A 20,829-nucleotide genomic window follows, 5' to 3' on the forward strand; every position below is an offset into this window, starting at 1 on the left:
ATTCAATTGAGGTTGTACAGCCTGAGCAGCCCTCACAGGTTGAACTATAAGTGTTTGCATATGTATTGTGTAAGATTTCTGTATATTTTCACTAAATCTGCATATAGTGTATGCATTTCTGCTGCTCCTAATCTGTGAATGTCTGGGTGTGGTGTATATGAAGCTAAGACAGGTCAGGACGCTCCTTCTTTACTGAACGGATAGAGTCTCATGTTTTCTACGGTGAGAGGGAGGGCACCTTTAAACCAATTTATGTGCTCTTAGTAAGTTAACAGGACTTCTATGTCCACGTATGGAATGTATTCCTCTGGTGTCTCATCTTCAATGTAAGTGTGAAACAGTTGTGTGCATGCGTCTTCAGCTGTTAACGTAACCCAAGAATAAAATACCTCTGTCCTTAATGCTTCGTGTGCCTCAACCACGAAGGTAACATCTCCACCCATTGCCGGGAGGCCATGATTTAATAATTTATTTGTAACTGCCAGTCTGCAATTTGCTGAAATATTTACAGTATTTTCTTGAACTCCGAAGCCTTCGCTATGTTCGGTCATTGGAAAACAAAAGTAAAAAATGTTTTTTATTTAAATGGATATATTGAGATACTGTTTGTACAATATGGGAATATTTCTAATCCTTCAAGCTTGATTAAACCTACAGTCAATACAAAGGACGTCTCTGATTTAATGTGAGTAGGGGTCTCTGAGAAAGCCCAACTGAACTACTCAAATTTGACCATTAAATAAGTGCCTAACCAGTTTTGGCGGCACCATGTCATGTAGGTCCTACTATTGGTAGGATCTGCGTATTGTTTGTTTGGACAACATAAACTAAAGGCTTGGTACCTAGACTGATTCCGGACACCCCCGCAGGATATGTTGGCCTATAGACCAGCTAGCTCACAGTGCCACTGTAATCCCCCTTAATTTACCAGGGAACGAACAGTTATAGTTGGACCATGGTGCTAAAACTATGTATATTTGCAGGTGTATAAAATCAGGCACTAATCGAGTGCACACCTATTATGCGAACCCTACTCTAAGTGTAGCTTGAGTGTGTGTAGGTGTAGAGCCAAGAATTCCCCCCAAGGGACGATCCAACCCCCTTACCTCAGCGGATAGAGTGAAGGGCCCCGTCTTTGTCACGAGTTGGGCACCCCTCAGGAATGTCAGACTGGTGTGTGATGATTTCTGAGCATACAGGGACCTTCGGTGTCAGCAGAAGTGCCTCCTCTACCAATCTATCGGAATGCCTATTAATAGTAATAAAAAGCAGACTTTGCGATTTGCGTGCTAGATTAGCGATGTTATGGATATGTGGATATCGTTTTTGCCCGTGAATGAAGATAGGACGACTTTTGTACCTAGTGCGTAGAGAGGCCTAGTATGTGATGTTCAAGGCATCGTGATAATGGTGCGCAAAGCTGGATGTGAAACAAAGTACTTTCAGAGAAACTAATCGAAAATTGTTATACATGCGAATGGGTGCAAAAGGTCACGGCTGAAATGTTATTTTCTAGGACAATATAGGGAATAAGTTGCCTTGCTACATGGGCCTAACTCTGGAACATAACACTCCCACCATCGCCCCTGGTATCAAAGACTGGCTCCCACATTTTACTGCCTTGAACTGTGCCCCACATATCATTGCCTCAGCTTAATCCCTAGGAATAATCTTGGACAATGCCCTCTCCATGCAAAAGCACGTCAGTGCCAACAGAGGAGCTAAGCATCAACTACATACACTAAGGAAACTAGAACCTTTCCTCACAGTGGCAGGCCTCAAAACAGAAGTGCGTACACTTGTGATATCAAAATTAGACAATGGTAGTGTTACTCTTGTGAACCTCTCAAAAATCACACTTGCACCATTGAAGGTTACTCTGAATGCTTCAGCTAAGCTCATCACTGGCTCCAATCACTGAAATAGCTACTCTTTGAGGCTAAGATACATCACAAAATTGCCTGTATGGCCTGTAAAGCGCTGCACCATAATACCCCCTCTTAACTGGCCAAGAAATTGACCCTATCTCATGGATACAGATCTTCCAGAAGCACAAGCTCCCTACTACTGAAGCCACAAAAATTAAACAAAAAGAAAACTCTCAATCAATCCTTTTCCGGAATTGCCCTTAAAATATGGAACTTTCTCCCTCCAGAGATCAGATGCAATCCATCCATGTCTATCTTCAGGAAAGAAGTAACAGTTCTACTATCCAACAAATTGATATCACATTGAGACCATACATCCTTCTCCTCATGTTCAATGCTTTCCTGCTTGTCTGCTCATTCCATTGCATCGTGCGTTGTCCATACCTCTGTGATCCACTCTGTTTCTTCCATTTCCCAACCATCTATACACCATCTTCGCACCTATTGGACTTTTGCTCATCCCAGTATTTATGAATGAATATGTGTTCCAATCTTTATTTACCGTTTTCTTATGTAACTTTTGTCTACATAACCCACACGTGTTTATGTATATTGCCTTCCGTTTGTATCATACCCTCTTGTTATTTTTATAAAGCACTCTGTCACCCAAAAGGGTCTAGTTTGCGCTATATAAAACTCTAAAGGTAAAATACAAAAATAAATAGACATGCTGTGTATTGATTACTACAAATAAATAGGCCTTTTTTCCTGTGTCACTGGAGTAAAGCCTGCAGGCACACCCATGTAAAGTTCCACTACTGTGTGCTCAACTGCCCGTTGGCCTACATCAAGTTAGTGTGTAGCGCTGTGCAGCGTTTGTGTTTGGCATGCATGTTTGGCATGCATGTGCTGGACCTGTCCTGAAGTCTGGGTCGCTTTCAGAGCTGCCGGGGTTGTTAGCTGCTGGAGGGCCTACCTGGGAAGATTTCCGCAGGGCACAGGAAGAGTGCCAAAGGCCTGAGAGACTTCGTAAGGAAACCCACAAACAAGTCAGCAGAGTAGTGGTCGGTAAACACTATGTTGGCTGGCAGATTGGTCTACTTTATAGTGAGCCGGTGAATCCTGAGGCAGGAATTAGCTGCAGGCTAGTGTTTCTATTAGTGCACAGACATTTCCTGTTGTCACTGGCCCATGAAGTGCCCTTGGCAAAATACTTGGGCATTAGAAAAACCAAGGCCTCTTGTTTGCCTACCGAGAGATCTGCAGAAGGGGGTAGGGTTCAGTCCCTTGGATCTTCTGTATGGACACCCAATGCGGGATCCACAAGGGTGAGAAGGAACCTCAGTCTCCACCGAAAGGTGTGGCAGGGATGTGGAATATTATTTTTTAAATGTACTTGTCCAGGGGAAGACACGCTACAGAAATCTACTTGCCCTGCAAAGAAACCAACTTTCCCTTCCTAATGCCTAATTCAGTCAGATGAGCTTCCAACGAAAGTGCCTTTTACTTGTAGCGGACACTATGGCTCTATTGACTTTACACAGTGACAATTTTGATTGGAAAAACAGTATATGTTATAAAGTTTAGTGATGTGCATGTACTGGAAAAAAACAATATTACAATATACATTTTGCATTAGGTATTGGCAAATAAAATACAGTAACAAACATTTTAGACCCAAGCTGATCCCTACAAAACATCTGTGATCCAGCCCTAAGTCAGAGATGGACATAAATGTTATTCCTCAGTATGCCTCAACCACAGCTATGTTTTCTTCAGCAGAGCAAAGGATGGTTTTTCTAATTCATCAGTGATGGGAAGGAGTCAGAACTCCTTTCTTCTTAGGAGATGGTTCTTCAGATTTCAGTCCAAATAATATCAAAGCATCATCTCAGATGATGTGACAGATTTTCATTTGGGTGACTGTGACATTGCAACACATAATGGTAATAAAAAAAACTCTTGGGCCTGTGACCACGGTTGAAGAAGGAGCCAGGGAAGGAGACTCTGGTTTATGCCTAAGGTATTGCAGTCTTACCAGCAGTCCCAAAGAGAGGCAGTATACCATTAAACTTGGTGATGAGTCAGTAGGATCATCCACAAAACCCAATTTGTGTTACAGATTCACAAAAAGGATGTCGAAGTTGTAGGAAGGTAGGACCCTTCTAGCATGGTTACCCCCACCTTTTTCCTGGTGCCAGTGTGTTTTGGACCAGTTTGACTGGGATCCTGCTAATAAGGACCCCAGTCACTGTACTTCTTCCCTAAATTTGATCATGGTAAGTACTTCTGTACCTTCACAATTGGCTACTGGTGTACCCCATAAGTCCCTAGTATATGGTACTGAGGTACCCAGGGCATAGGTACAATAAGTGTCTCCCACGGGCTGCAGTATGTATTATGCGTATTATGAGAAACCTCTCACACTGTGACTACTGGCCTGCCGTTGCAGCCGTTGTAAGCTAGTGCAAGCACCACTTACGATAGATATATGTTTTCTTATATCTGAGGTCACTACACTTAAAACCTTTAAGTCACCTGTAAGGCAGGCCTTCCAGTCCTAAAGGCAGGGTGCTGGGCTAGAAGTGTGAGGGTGCCACTGCATGAGCAGGACACCCCTACAAACCCCGGAGTTGATTCACCAGGCTTTGTAAGTGCGGTCAGCCATTTAGATACATATAGTGGCCATCCGATATATATATATATATATATATATATATATATATATATATCATGTCAGAATAATACCCCAACACCATTCCATGCACTGGGGGCCTCCGCTGGTAAGCCCCAAGTACACCCTGTAACAGTCTTGCAGGGTCTGCCAGCAAGCTAGTGCTGCTGCCAACCACAGACATGATTTTGCCCTCCTGCTGCTGAGCTTAGCTTGAGCAGGGGAATGGTTGTATAATAGGTTTCCTGTCACTGGGAGGTGTGATCACCTCCCAGACAAGACTTAGTATATTGGGCTGGGGTAGGGGCGCTTGCCAGTGCCACCAGACCTGTTTGAAGGGCACATTTTGTGCAGAAGTTCCCCCAACAGTATTGCTGCTTTCAAGGCTTTGAAAGAGGCAATGTGAAAACCTGCTTCTGCTGCAACAGGCCTCCAAAGACTTTTGGGGGAGAGACTGGGATTCCTGCCAACAGAGGCCAGGCCCTCAAGGACAAAGTACTACCCAGGCCCCGGCGCCTCCCTCCTCAGTTGCTGTAGACCACTTTAATTTGTGCACTGTCAACGGGTTGGAGACACTATACTTTATTTCCTCCATGGGTGCCAAAGCATGACATAATTTAGATGGGTGTCATAAATCATCCAGGATGGTTATGCCCTACTCTTCCTACTCACCCCATTAGACATGCCTATTACACCACTATTGCTTCCGGACGACCACTTATATTTTCCGTAAGAAGGTTCAGACTCTCATAGAGAAGGGAGCCATAAAAAGGGTGCCTGCATCAGAGGTCTGGATTTGTTGCTACTCATGTTACTTTCTGGCACCAAAGAAAGACCGAGGACTTCATCCTACTCTAGACCTACGCCCTCTGAACTTCTTCCTCTAGGAGGACAAGTTCAAGATGCTCACTCTGGTCCAGGTTCTGTCTGTCCTAGATCCAAGCGACTGGATGGTGGCATTGGGTTTGCCGATTGCCTATTCCTCCTCTGTGTCCTTTTACTCTTTGGCCTCACCAGTGCCGCGTAGGTGTTCACAACAGTGATGGTGGTGGCTTCTGCCCTTCAAAGAAGGTTGGGAAATACCATTCTTACCATACCTTACCACTGGTTGCTAAAGGCGGGCTTGCCTCAAAGAGTTGTGAACCACTTCCAAATGACGGCCGGCATGTTGACATCTCTGGGGTTTTCCATCAATGTGCCAAAGTCACACCTGACTCCTTCTTAGAAGCTCCCTTTCATTGGATCCATCTTAGACACAGTGCTGCTGCAAGCCTTCCCGGCACCTCAGTGAATTCAGTCTATTTGGCTATGATGAAGATGTTTCAGCTTTTGACCCAGGTGTCTGAGCGGCTTTGAGGCTATTTGGCCTCCTGCTAGTGGACCACGCCAGATAGCCCAGGCAGGCTCTGAAGTGGTATCTAAAGTCTTAAGTGGGCTCGGCACCAAGGGAATCTCCCATTCATGGCAGAGCAGACTGCAAAGGATCTGCAGTGGTAGTTGCTGGACCTGAGTTGAACAGGAGGCAAACCCCTCGCCCAGCTCCACTCAGAGCAAATGGTCATGATGGATACATCTTTCCTAGGTAAGGGAGGCCGTCCGGGATAGGTGGAGGTCAGAGGACTCTGGTCTCCAGTGTAAAACCTCCTTCACATCAACCTGTTGGAGTTTCTGGTGACTCGTTTGGCACTAAAGACTTTCCTCCCATCCATCAAAACAGAACGGGCGCAGGTCCTTACGAACAACACCACCTCCATGTGTTACTGCTACAAGCAGGGCGGAGTGGCATCCCGAGTCCCGTGCCAAGAGGCTGTACGTCACTGGAAATGGCTGAGTCATCAGGGCATCACCCTGGTTGTACAACACCTGACAGGATCTTTAAACTCCAGAGCGAATTGACTCAGTCAGTGTTGACCCAGTCAGCGTTGACTCGTGGATCACGAATGGCAGCTATACTCGGTGGTAGCACAGGGCATCTTCCAGCAATGGGGAGCACTGTCTCTCATTGTGTGATTTATTCTACGCAGAAGCTGTATATGTTTTTTTATATACTGTTGTCCTTAAGAAGGTGGTTTTGATTGAGTATACCCACGAAATGCGTTGACGAGCATATTTTGCACATTTTCTGCAACATTAGTTTGAATTCTTTTAAAAATACGTATTAATTCTTGATATGACGAATGATGAAAAGTGTAATTAGAAATATCAAATGTCATTTAGTCGTTGATTATGTTGTTTTATCTTAAATGTTTTATGAGTTTTATATGATAGTAATTAATAAATATAACATATATTTGTAGATGTTCTGCATACATTTTTGCACGATTTAGTCCCTGCTTCTGCTTTCTTTTGAATTTTTGTGACCTTGTCCCCTTGGCTTGTCGAGGGATCTTTTTTTTTCTTTTTTTTTTTGTATTTTGAAGGTTATTGCCCCAGAATATCTGCATGTCTCCTTATTTACCAAGACCCCCCCCCCCCCCCCCCCCCACCCCTAGAGATTTTGACAGATTCGACTTGCCAAAATTTACTTGGGAAAGAATGTTTGGCTGTGATGCTTATCGCACTGCTTATAATTGCGATATATGTGGTAGCACAAGTTCCCACACTTATCGCAGTTAATTGGGCTGAATTTGATCTGAGCCAATGTAATGACTAGAATGTTGAAGAAAGAGCTCGACATAATGGAATTACCAGTAAGTTTAAACTTTTTTTTCTTACTTTTAAGTAACTTGCCTTTTTGCTACAGAACACTTTTCCTTCTAAAACCCCATGGAACTTCTGGATTGTTAGGCATAGTAATGTATTACTGTAGTTTAACTTTTCATTTGTTGAGAACATATGCATAGCATAACAGCATGTGAGCAATGTGGAAAGTAGCCAAAAGTAATTACAAATTCTTATCTGAATAAGGACACTGTACAAGGTAGGGAGGCATCCAGAAAAGGTGCAATACCATGGTGAATGACAAAGTAGGTTTTTGGTTTGTAATTTGCTAATTGTTGGATTTTAAAGGATAATGTTTCCTGCCCTTAAAAAGTCTTACAGTAGCTTACATGATGTTTCTGGTAGCTCAGTAAACTAATGCATCCCCTACATAAATCTGTGTTCGATTTCATGATCACAGGTCCTAATTCTGGTAGTAACACGAGTTTGTGTAACAAAAGATATCTGTTCGTCCGGTCCAAGATGTTTCAAGGGCTGAAAATGCGATTTAAAAATACACATTGTTATTGTGTCTGCCTGTAGCCACAGGCTTGGGTATGTTTTGTAGTATTGATGACCTTGAGTCACCTTGTGTTCCTTGCAGCTGGAGATTGATGGGCAGATGGGTTCCTTGCACTTGTGTCTGACTCCTTTGCAGATTGTTTACCTCGGTGACCTGCTCGATGCACTCAGTATTCCAGGTGAGGTCATGTTAACTGTACACTTGGCTACTGTCCTATATTTGCAAGAAGTCATTTTGAATGGTGGTAGCCATGTAGCACCATTTTGCTCATTTTCTGCCTGATCTGGTCCAGAAGCACACAACACAGTATCTGAGCTGAGCGGTTAGTGTGCACAGGGACCAGAGATATTGCAAACCTTCAACGGAATAAATATAGATCAAAGGCAGTGCTTAATTTGTAAAAGCAATGCCAGGGCCCAAAGTTTGCTCAGAAGCCTGCAGCTTGTGCTATTGAATGTCGGTATGCCGAATACCAAGGCTGCGAAGTATTGATTCCATCTCAAGCTGTTGTATACCACCACAAGGTACTCCTGACACCTTTATCTTACTCTTGCAGGTTCTTTTTCATCTGTGCTTTCTCCTCTTATCATGGGTTTTCTATATTTCTCGTCCTCCTCCTTTCCACCTTCTGCACATTACTCTGTCTTGCTCTGGTTCAACGTCTAGTAAGGAAAAATAAGCGCTGGCTCCCAAAAATAAGGGCTTGTTCCCCGCCTACAACCACCGACTCAAATTGAGTGCAAGGCAAAGGGAAGCATTTGATCATGTTTAAGATGTTTCGGCTGATTGTAAGGGAGGCGCATTGACAAAATCTGTAACTGAATTCAAAACTGACAGAACCGTCTGAGGGAATGAACAACCGGCTGTAAAACATTAAATCTATCAGCATCTGTAGTTTTCATTACTGATGGATACTTCTATCTCAAGTTTCCTCACCTATGGAGTATCTCCAGGATTCAGACTGGATCCAGAAATTTTACAATAGCTTTTCTGGACTGGTAGGTGGCATTTGGTTCCATGTAAACATTTTGCTTTACCTCAGACATGACCCCACCGGAGCCATATAGCTTTCACTTCGGTGGCATTTCCATATTTCCTTGCCCTTAGAATATCCACAGCTGCTGTCTGTGAAACATTTTCAAAACATTCATAGAAAAGTGCAGTGCTGTGCAGGATGTCACCGCCTAAAATCAGGGTTCTAACACTGTCAGATTGACTGACAGATTGCCATTTCAGACCCTAATATCTGATGTCTTATACAATAAAAAACAATAAATAAAATGGAACTTAATCCCAGACAGACAGCAAACTCAGTATTTAAAAGTATATTTATTCCTTCCAATTCAAGCACCCATATATAGCATTGTCTCATTCATTGCAGGCAGCTCACCACAATAGAAATAGGCACACAGAGCATAGAAGCAGTTTTAGAAACCCAATGTGTTAACATTGTGGGTCAAGGCATTCCAGAGAAGAAACAGGCATGAACAACATCATAGTATACACATTAATGTGGTAGATAGTTTTCTTGTCAAATGATTGCTTCCTTTTCACTCAAATATTCACGCAGGGAGCCTCAGAGATGAGGCCCTTGACAATAGGATTGAGCATACCGCTACAGTGTAATTACAGTAGACTGCAATTTTCTGCTGTTTCATTAGACTTTTTTGGGCGGGGGGCTTGGGAGTGGTGAAGAGACTTCATCCATGACATTGCCAGTTGCTCATTGGTCAAGAGCAGAAGCAGCGTAAACTGTTGGTACAAGCAAATAACATCCACTGTATATCCCAACCGTGTGACGAAAGGCAATGTCATTAGTACTACGAGAGAGAGAGAAAAGCAGAAGCAATGAAAGAATATGTCTTCATGTTCCAAGACCAACTGTACTGGCAAGTAACTGGGCCCGCTATGAAGAAGTACACTTGCCCCAAGCATGGCCAGTTTGTACCTGCACAGTTTTGAGACTACTCGTATATATCCTACTAGCAATCCTTTCTCTTCCAGGGGATCTTCATCAATAGTCATAAGCATTGAATAGTCCCACCCACGTGCAGGGACCCTGGAGTAATATATCCTGGCAGTCGGTAGTAGGTAGTTATAGTAATGTCATAGTTTCCATAGGAAAAGCGTTTTTTGACTTGCCTAAATCTTCTTCAAAAACAACAGACGAATGCTGAACAATGAAAGCATTCACCCCCAGTCACAAAGATCTGGGACTGGTTTTGAGGCATCACCCTGGCTAAAGGGAATCCAGTGGGCATACCCTTTCCACTTAGGGCAACAAAAGTAAAAGGAACAATTGATGGCCCGAATACTGAACAATGCAAACATTCTCCCCCAGTCACAAAAATCAGGGTTTAATCCATCCTTACTTTGCTCACGACGCCACCATAGTTTGGACCCGGCCATATGCAAATCAGTCTTGACCCTGTTCCTAATGGGAACAGTCCAGCCTGTACTGCCAAGCCAGTTCCTCCCTGGACCAGAAACAAGCAATGTACTCCAAGATTCCAGGGGACTTGGTTGATGAAGGAAGAGACAGTCAGTGGTCCAGACAAGTTGAAGAGTTGTCAATGATAATCAGCTCTTTTGTTTTATGTGTTGCTATACCAGACCTGTTGTTTCTAATATACCTAGAGTGGGCTTTGGGGTCACCCCTTATTCATGATTGAATTACCTTCTTGTCTATCTCAGTTGTATTGTCTTTATTTAGTGGATTTCATCTCCATTCCTCTTTTGTTGCACTCAGTCTCACAGCGCTCTAATTGGTTGACTTGAATCCTTTCACTGGTGACATTGCTTGTGTTGAGGGAACTACTTTTTTCTTTTACTGTAAGCACTCTATGGGAATGCGTGTGATTTCTTGCTGTTTGCCCTGTGTTCTACTTATGTTTTAACTCTTTCCTGCCCCCCATTGTTCTCAGTGTTGCTTCCCCACTCTGTTTCTTCCCCAGCACTCCAGACTCTGCAAGTTTTAGCATTATTCCCTTCTCCACCCTTGCTATTCCATTGATCCCCTGTCCCTCCTATACTTGTATTTTTTATAGTTGGCCACCTGTGAGTACGAATGCACGGCGGGCACCCAGGAATGGGGTTGTATTATTTTTGTCAAAAAACAATGAGAGAGCTAGGGAAAGGAAGAGGGTGCGTCCGTATCCCCTGTTATAATGTATGTTCAATCAATGGTGGACGAACCCAAGTATGTGTGGTACGATCACTGCTGTGCAGTGCTTGGGAACCCACTGGGTTGGTTAAAAGACCCCTCACACACCAACCTGGTTAGTGTCATGCTTCATCATTGGGGTCCCAACCGGGTGGCCGAATGCCCCCCGGTTGTGCTACGACGCTTGATTACAGCGGAGCTGGTGTGGTGCAAAAGTGTGATGTGGTGTGAATAAGCCCCACATAGATTTCCTTGCGGGCTGAAACATGTAGACCCACCACACATACAACTATAAGATAATTATTTCTTTCTTAGTTGCATCACGTATAAAGTTTTAACCATATCCTGAGCCGCCAGTAATAAAATTAGAACGGCAAGGATTCTCAGAGGTATTTTTAATCCACACCACATCACACTTTTGCACCACACCAGCTCCGCTGTAATCAGGCGTCGTAGCACAACCGGGGGGTATTCGGCCACCCGGTTGGGACCCCAATGATGAAGCATGACACCAACCAGGTTGGTGTGTGAGGGGTCTTTTAACCAACCCAGTGGGTTCCCAAACACTGCACACCGTTGTATTATTTTTAACAAACCTGTTTAAAAGAGATGTACAAGCATCCACCGCAGTCTTCTTTGAACTTTAATTTTGAAAAACATTACATATGCATTCAAAGATGGCCACCATGAACGTGTGGATTCATGGTGGCCATCTGTGAAGGCATTTGTAATGTTTTAATAAATGCTATTGAAAAATGATGACCGTGAATGTGAATTAATCCACAGCAGCTATCTAACCCCAAAAAAGCATTGGCCAAGCCAGTATGAGTCATCTTGGAGACTTGTTAAATTTGCCAGTGCTTGCTTAGATAACGGTTTATCTGCATTTTGTCATAATCAATTGAAATACAGACATGAGCATTGTGTCTTTTTAAGTTTCAAATGTTGTAAAATGAAATGGGCAGGTAAATAAAGTGTTTGACCACTGCACAAATCCACCATACCTTTCATATCAAGCTAAACGTACAGCTTTAACATGGCAACTAGGGGGAATGTAAGGAATCAAATCAAAATGGAAAGGGTGGCTTTCCACGTGAAATGTTTTCCAACTTTATGGTCATTTAAATGTAAGTTTTCTATCCAAGAATATTTTAAAGGCAGCTTGTCTGCAGGAGAGAGTTGCTTGAACTGAACCCCCTTGTCTGGGTGAATTGATTTTCCACATGCATTAGGCCCTCACTTTAAGAATCTCTTAACAATGCAGTGCTGAAGTGCATTTGAGTTCATTTCTAACTTGGCTGAAAGCAGAATGAAGATCCACTGACAACCCGAGTACAGCTGTCCCAACACATTAATCCCTCTTTAAAACAAGAGAGCACTGGTGCTGTTGATTGGTGCTCTTTTATGAGACATTTTGTTATTGCAGAGGTGAATATCTTGAAGGATAAACTGAACAAATGTCGCCCGCTGGACTCTGATGACTTAAAGCTGATTGAACAAGACCTGAGCCAGCAATTGCACTCTGGGCAGAGCCATCCTCTGGAGCCCGAGCCAGAGCTGCAACCTTTCCCAGCTACGGAGAATGGAGGTACGGAAATTGTACTGTACTTCAGAGCTTTAGAATGTGGTCAGTGCCATTGAGAATTATGTTTGCAAGCGTGAGTAAACATAAGTTGCATCCTTAGCTTCAGTGGAAGTAAAGAGAATACCTTAGCAGTGAAGCATGAACTTTGGTGTTGGGAGTGTAGAACAAAGGCAAAGCAGCATCTCCCAGCACTGGTGTCCAAACTGCAGCCGAGAAAGAGAGTGAAAGAGATCACACATTGTGTTTGATTCTGAATTGCAGCACTATGGTCTGAGAATGGAGGTAAGGAGTCTACTGCTTGCATCGGTGGTAAAAAGGCTGAACCTGAAATGCAACCTAAGCCTTAGAGTAAAAAGGGAAGAGACGACCACTAGGAAGAAATATAATGTTGAAGCGGATCTGCAGAACCTTAATGGAATTGTGCGAAGCTAGATAATACTAGTCAATGCTGTGTTTCTTTTATAGCTGAATCTTTGCATTGATTTGTGTCCTGTCAGAAATGTTCTTCTCCATGGCCCAGATGACCAGCAGTATTGCATCAATCCAGTCAGTCAGCGAGCTCTCTGATGTGGACCTCGACAGCTCCATTCACAGCACCAACAGTAGCTGCCAGCTGCAGGCTCCATCCTTCACACCAGGGGTAAGCAACCTTTGATGGCTTTTCCATTCAGTGGAGCAAGGCTTCAGCAGATGGTCGGTGTTAGAGATTTTAACTGTACTAACATTCTTAAACGAACAAAGCGTGTGTTAAGTCTGTTGTTCCCAGTTATCTTCACTGATAGTCTTAAATGTTGCATATTGCCTTCTATGTACTGAATCTGCAACACTTTACAAAGGAGGAACTTGCCTAAGTCCAAGCGCATTTCTTTTGAAAACTGATTGACTGACAATAACAATTTATTTTTAGGTAGCATCCTTTAAAACGTAGTCATTTTTTGTTTTTAAAAAAAATGAGCAGTTATGCAGTGCAGCTACACAGTTTGTAAGACCGTACTGTCTCTTTAAGGCATCCTAGATAACCTTCCGTCTCACAGAAAAGTCCAAACTCCAACTGAAATTAGGACCCCAAAATACTGCTATCATCCCACTTTATTATATTTTTGACAACATTTTCTCAGCGTTTGTTATAAAAACAAACCAACAAAAAAAACCTTTGTTGTACATAAACAATTCAACATCCCTTTGATGTGGTACTCTTGATATGCGATTTAATTCAGTGAGGACTTTGTCTAGCATTTTCTCAAGAGGATCAGTCTGCTATTGTGATAGCTTCTGAGCCTGTTGGCTAAGTTTTGGAAAGTCAGGACTGTCTTATGACATTCCTCCTCTCTCATTGCAGGGACTACTAGTAGTGACTGCAAGGAACTAGCTGCTGTTGTTGACGCGGACTGTGCTGCTTGCTGACCGAATAGGCTGATGCTGTAAAAATTATTTACGAAATTTTCATATGGCACAAATAAATTTGACAAGTTTCCCAATGCCCTATGCATTTTGTCACTTTGTGGCCATACTATCCTCGAATGCCCTGTTTACTAAAAAGAGCCGGAGGACATTAAAAGAGAGGGGAAAAAAAATCTTACTCATATTTAAGAAATATTGATGAAGATAATCCTTATTGAGCTGCAGTATCCAGCTTTCTGAAAAGTTTAAGGGAGCTTCAGCCTCCACGTTTGATGCCACATTTGACCCACCAAGATACCGGAGGCTAAATTACAAGCAACTGAGAGTCCTTCAACTATTGAACCTGCTAGTTTACTGTTCGGTACCTAAAAAACTAGGTAGGATTTGAAACTATCCTAGTATTTTCTAAATTTTACAATGGTGTTCTCCTGAAGGGCTCCTTCAAATACCTGCTGTCACCTCAGACAGACACACACACACACACACGTATATATGTGTATGTATATGTATATATGTATATATATGTATATATATATTATCTACTGGCGGTCGCCAGTAGATAGTTATAGTTAGGACCGTGTTTCCATAGGAAATCTGAAAATTCTATTTTGAATACCTTTGGCGCCGGTTGACGAATCCTCGCGAAATTTTCAAAACTAACGGGGCGCTCCGCTCAGCTCCTACCCTGAAAGTCTCGGGGGGGATTCGTCAAGCGGGGGCCGAGAAAAAGGGGGGGTCCCAAAACGCGTTTTCCCCATGCATTTTTCCATAGGACCTTTAGGACCTTTAGTCGCAGCTGCAGCCCGAACGGCTGAACAGAATTACTTGAAATTTGGCAGAGAGGTAGCCATAAGGTCAAGGAAGTGCCTTTCGCAGGTCTGGTGTAAATCTGTTCAGTATTTCCTGAGAAAATAGCATTTAAAAGCATATCAATATCTATACGCGCGCACCGTGCTCGCACTGTGCGCGCACCCTGCCGTGCGCGAGCGCAATTCTGATTGGTTGTTAGATGTCGGTAAACATTCGAATCGGTCGAAACCAGGAAGTGTCGGCCGCCATTTTGTTTCTCGCAGTCTGAGGGGGTGAAAAAAAAAGGTGGAGAACGTGAAAAGGGGGCAGAGTGGACAGTTACTGACCCCCTAGCCTTGGTCAGGGGGTCACAGAAGGACCCCCAAGGGAGAAAAAAACAATTTATTTTAATTTAAAAAATCGCGAGGTGCGCGCACTCAGCGCGCACGGCACGCACTACGACCCGTGGGTGCTCGGTGCGCGAAGCGCACCAAGCGCCCACAGCGCGCACACGGTGCGCGCACCTCGCGATTTAAAAAAAATAAATAATAATTCACGGTGCGCGCACGGTGAAAAACCTGAAAAACAAAAAAATAAAAAATAAATAATAAACCGTACAAATAAATTAAAAAACCGTACAAATTCACTGAAAAAACCATAGTTTTCACACACGTTGTAGTTACGAATTAGCATTTAAAAAACCTTGCAAATTCACTTAAAAAACCATAGGTTTCACACATGTTATAGTTAGCTGGATATTTCACTCGTAAAAAACCAATGAAATTCCCCCGTTATAGTTAGTGCAGGCAACTATAACTCACGCGACCGCAATCCTCTGCTGATGACGTCAGATATTACATCACTGTCTTTATGAAAAATAAATATTTGTAATATATGTATAGCTAAAGATTAATGGAAGAAGACATGGGTAAATAAGTGTCTAAATACAGTGATGTAATATCTGACGTCATCAGCAGAGGATTGCGGTCGCGTGAGTTATAGTGTCCTGCACTAACTATAACGGGGGAATTTCTTTGGTTTTTTACGAGTGAAATGTCCAGCTAACTATAACATGTGTGAAACCTATGGTTTTTTCAGTGAATATGTATGTATATGTTTATATGTATATATATGTATATATATGTGTATATGTGTATATGTATATATGTGTATATGTATATATGTATGTATATGTATATATGTATGTATATGTGTATATGTATATATATGTGTATATGTATATATGTATATATATGTGTATATGTATATATTCAATGAAAAAACCATAGGTTTCACACATGTTATAGTTAGCTGGAAATTTTACTGATAAAAAACCAATGAAATTCCCCCGTCATAGTTACTGTAGGCAACTATAACTCACGCGACCGCAATCCTCTGCTGATGCTAATACTGTATTTAGACACTTATTTGCCCATGTCTTCTTCCATTACATTTTAGCTATACATATATTACAAATATTTTTTTTTCATAAAGACACATATGTCATCAGCAGAGGATTGCGGTCGCGTGAGTTATAGTTGCCTACAGTAACTATAACGGGGGAATTTCATTGGTTTTTTATCAGTAAAATTTCCAGCTAACTATAACATGTGTGAAACCTATGGTTTTTTCATTGAATTAGCAAGGTTTTTTAAATGCTAATTCCTAACTATAACGTGTGTGAAACCTATGGTTTTTTCAGTGAATTTGTACGTTTTTTTAAATGCTAAGTTACTTTACGCCATTCGTGGCGTGCACGCCCACTTAACGCAGTTCGTTCCGTGCGCGCACCGTGCGCTTCGCGCACCGTGCGCGCACAGTGAGCACGCGGTGCGCTTCGCGCACCGCGCGCCCACTTTACGCAGTTAGTGCCGTACACGCAAGGTGGGCACGCAGTGCGCTACGCGCACCGCGTGCCCACGTTACGCACCGTGCGCACATGGAGGACATATTATGCGCTTCCTTGTGATAGGTAATCTGTTAAATTTAATTTGTAAGTGATGACAATAATATGCCATGCACAGAGTGTTTTTTTTTTTAATTAAAATTTTTAGCGTAAGCGCACCGTACGCGTACGGTAAGCGTAATCGGCGAAATTTTCAAAAAATAAAAATTTACCGTTTTTGGCCTTGGGGGATCTTTGAGGACTCAACTAACATGGCTATGTGCATGGGCGCTGCCTAAACAGCCCCTTTATATGTTTTTTGCCTTTGTTTACAGCCCCCCCCTCAGAGTGCGAGAGAGAAAATGGCGGCCGCCGCTTCCTGGTTTCGGCCGATTCGAATGTTTACTTAGATGTAACAGCCAATCAGAATCGCGCTCGCGCACGCCACCGTACGCGTACGGTAAGCTTACGGTAAGCGTACCGTAAGCTGGCTCAGATATATATATTGATTTAAAGGCTATTTTCTCAGAATCTACTGAACAGATTTACACCAAACCTACAAAAGGCACTTCCTTGACCTGAGGACTACCTCTCTGCCAAATTTCTAGTAATTCTGTTCAGCCGTTCGGGCTGTAGCCCTGTCTAAAGGTCCTATGGAAAAATGCATGGGAAAAACGCGTTTTGGGACCCCCCTTTTATCTCAGCCCCCGCTTGACGAATCCCCCCGAGACTTTCAGGGTAGGAGCGGAGCGTAGCGCCCCACCTATTTTGAGAAATTCGCGAGGATTCGTCGACCGGCGCCAAAGTTATTCAAAATAGAATGTTGCGGATTTCCTATGGAAACAGGGTCCTAACTATAACTACCTACTGGCGACCGCCAGTAGGTAATGTGTATATGTATATATGTATGTATATGTATATATGTGTATATGTATATATGTATACATATGTGTATATGTATATATGTATATATATGTGTATATGTATATATATGTGTATATGTGTATATATATGTATGTGTGTATATATGTATGTATATATTCTTTTCAGAAGATGCCCTGCATTAGAGACGCACTCCTCCAGCAGCGAATTTTCAAAATTCTTTATTTCAGAAACAGGCATTTTCATTCCACTTGTATGTATCCTCTTGCCTGACGCGTTTCAGAGCATTCGTGCTCTTTCTTCAGAGGCAAGTTGCCTGCACACAGTGTCTTTGGCTCCCAAAGTTCCCTGCGTTTGCACGTTATATAGGCCTTCGGTGTGCCTTACTTGGTAGGTTTCAGTTCCTGATGCACGCTGGAACTTGTGGTATAATTCCAGTGTTTTATATCCTCCAGTGGATTTTGTGCAGTCCAACTATTTAAAGGATCGATAATAGCCCTCCAGTGGGTTTCAGAATGACAACCCTGTTTCACAATTAAGAACTGCTGCGCCGTTTTACTTCCCTGATTGGTTCAGGAAAATCGGACCCTTTTTGAGTTTACCAGGCGGTGCGTTCTCTCACGGCTGGACCTGCCATGTAGTAATTCTTTTCAGAAGATGCCCTGCATTAGAGACGCACTCCTCCAGCAGCGAATTTTCAAAATTCTTTATTTCAGAAACAGGCATTTTCATTCCGCTTGTATGTATCCTCTTGCCTGACGCATTTCAGAGCATTTGTGCTCTTTCTTCAGAGGCAAGTTGCCTGCACACAGTGTCTTTGGCTCCCATAGTTCCCTGCGTTTGCACGTTATATAGGCCTTCGGTGTGCCTTACTTGGTAGGTTTCAGTTCCTGATGCACGCTGGAACTTGTGGTATAATTCCAGTGTTTTATATCCTCCAGTGGATTTTGTGCAGTCCAACTATTTAAAGGATCGATAATAGCCCTCCAGTGGGTTTCAGAATGACAACCCTGTTTCACAATTAAGAACTGCTGCGCCGTTTTACTTCCCTGATTGGTTCAGGAAAATCGGACCCTTTTTGAGTTTACCACGCGGTGCGTTCTCTCACGGCTGGACCTGCCATGTAGTAATTCTTTTCAGAAGATGCCCTGCATTAGAGACTCACTCCTCCAGCAGCGAATTTTCAAAATTCTTTATTTCAGAAACAGGCATTTTCATTCCGCTTGTATGTATCCTCTTGCCTGACGCATTTCAGAGCATTCGTGCTCTTTCTTCAGAGGCAAGTTGCCTGCACACAGTGTCTTTGGCTCCCATAGTTCCCTGCGTTTGCACGTTATATAGGCCTCCGGTGTGCCTTACTTGGTAGGTTTCAGTTCCTGATGCACGCTGGAACTTGTGGTATAATTCCAGTGTTTTATATCCTCCAGTGGATTTTGTGCAGTCTGAAAGCAGTATGATATGTGGTTTTGTTTAAACCATAATGACATGCTTTGCAGCTGGAGCATTTAAAGAAACCCTTTCTAGCGACCAGCCATCCGACTTGTTGTTGTTCTTCAGGGTTTTTCTTGACTAGCGCATTGGCCATTGAAGCTGATTTCCTGTACGTTATAGCCGGATGTTTGGGGAGCAAAGCTCCAATTACTGGATCATCCCGGACTATAGGCCAATTGCGTCTTCTTATAATAGTTCTCAACTGTTGTTCCTGTCTTGAATAAGTTAATATTAGCATGCTTAATTGAGAGCTTTCTGCAAAGACATTCGTGAAGCCGCCCATGAAGAAGAGGTGATACTTCGAAACACGTCGGGCACAAGACTTTCAAAACTCAGAATGATCCTTTGGTTTGCCGAGTTTAAATAAACCGGATGGTTTTGCAACAGCTGTGAGTGCGTCCAGGAATGCTTTGGGGCATTTTGGTGGAAATAAATAATATTAAATACATAAAATATCAATAAATACAATCCAATTCCTAAAATTCACCCTAAAAATCAATTAAGTATCTAAAAAATATAAAAAGAGAAAAAGTCATATTGCCCAGCATGTCCGTTTGATCGAAGGTACTAAAGACGAGTGCAGTAGGACTAACTGCCATAACTCACACATTATCAATCCAGGTAAGTGTACAAATCCTCACTGGTATTGAGACCCCCAGGATATTTAGTGTCCAGCTCAAGAATATATCTGGTCTCAAGGCGCCTCAATTTTAGTTCACGATCCCCACCCCTTCTTTGGGGTGGGATGGCATCAATGACAAAATATTTCAGTTGTTGCAAATTGCTGTCATGATGCGTTCTGAAGTGCCTAGCCACAGGATAACTAGGGTCATTGTTACTAACGGCCCTTGTATGTTGTAATATGCGTTTGTGGACAGATAACTTAGTGCTGCCTATATATAACCGATTACAGCTGTACTGTAAAACATAAATGGCATAATCTGTCCGGCATGTCAAGTGTTGTTTTATATCTAGAGCTTTATCACTGAAAGCAGTATGATATGTGGTTTTGTTTAAACCATAATGACATGCTTTGCAGCTGGAGCATTTAAAGAAACCCTTTCTAGCGACCAGCCATCCGACTTGTTGTTGTTCTTCAGGGTTTTTCTTGACTAGCGCATTGGCCATTGAAGCTGATTTCCTGTACGTTATAGCCGGATGTTTGGGGAGCAAAGCTCCAATTACTGGATCATCCCGGACTATAGGCCAATTGCGTCTTATAAAAGTTCTCAACTGTTGTTCCTGCCTTGAATAAGTTAATATTAGTCTAGTAGGTTCCTTAACTGTCTCCCCTCTGTCACTACACGCTTTCTGTGATTTTTTGTTATCTTGCAAGAGATCTTGCCTAGTGCGTTTCCTAGATTTGGTTATGGCAGTATCAATAGATAAACTATTATATCCTCTTTCTAGAAACCGCCCTTTACTTTCCAGCTGTTTCTTTTTCAAATCATGGTCCTCACTGCATATCCTGCGAATACGCAACATCTCTCCATACGGAATACTTTGTATTAGATGTGGAGGATGCGCACTTGATGCGTGCAACATGGTGTTTCCTGCCTTGTCTTTGCGATATAATGATGTAGTCAAGTTGTCATTGATTATATTGATCTGTACATCTAAAAAAGTTATATGTATATATGTATGTATATGTATATATGTATGTTTATGTGTATATATATGTATTACCTACTGGCGGTCGCCAGTAGGTAGTTATAGTTAGGACCTATTTTCCATAGGAAATCCGCAACATTCTATTCCCAATAACTTTGGTGCCGATTGACGAATCTTCCCGAAATTTTCAAAACTTTTGGCCAGCTCCAGTCCGCTCCTTTCCTGGAAGTCTCGGGGTGATTCGTCAAGCGAGGGCC

General features: G+C 42.6%; 1 protein-coding gene across 1 annotated transcript in view; it reads left to right on the forward strand.

Annotated features, from left to right (window-relative positions):
* ATG2A (autophagy related 2A) overlaps nt 1-20,829 on the forward strand; it is a 2,561,659-nt gene that overhangs the window by 304,941 nt on the left and 2,235,889 nt on the right. The window contains exons 7-9 of the mRNA XM_085625535.1: nt 7,847-7,943; nt 12,355-12,516; nt 13,011-13,153. Coding sequence (XP_085481661.1) covers nt 7,847-7,943; nt 12,355-12,516; nt 13,011-13,153 — 402 coding nt within the window. The remainder of the gene's footprint in view (nt 1-7,846; nt 7,944-12,354; nt 12,517-13,010; nt 13,154-20,829) is intronic.

Source organism: Triturus cristatus, chromosome 9 (genome assembly GCF_964204655.1).
Source record: "Triturus cristatus chromosome 9, aTriCri1.1, whole genome shotgun sequence".
Classification (NCBI taxonomy): Eukaryota; Metazoa; Chordata; class Amphibia; order Caudata; family Salamandridae; genus Triturus; species Triturus cristatus.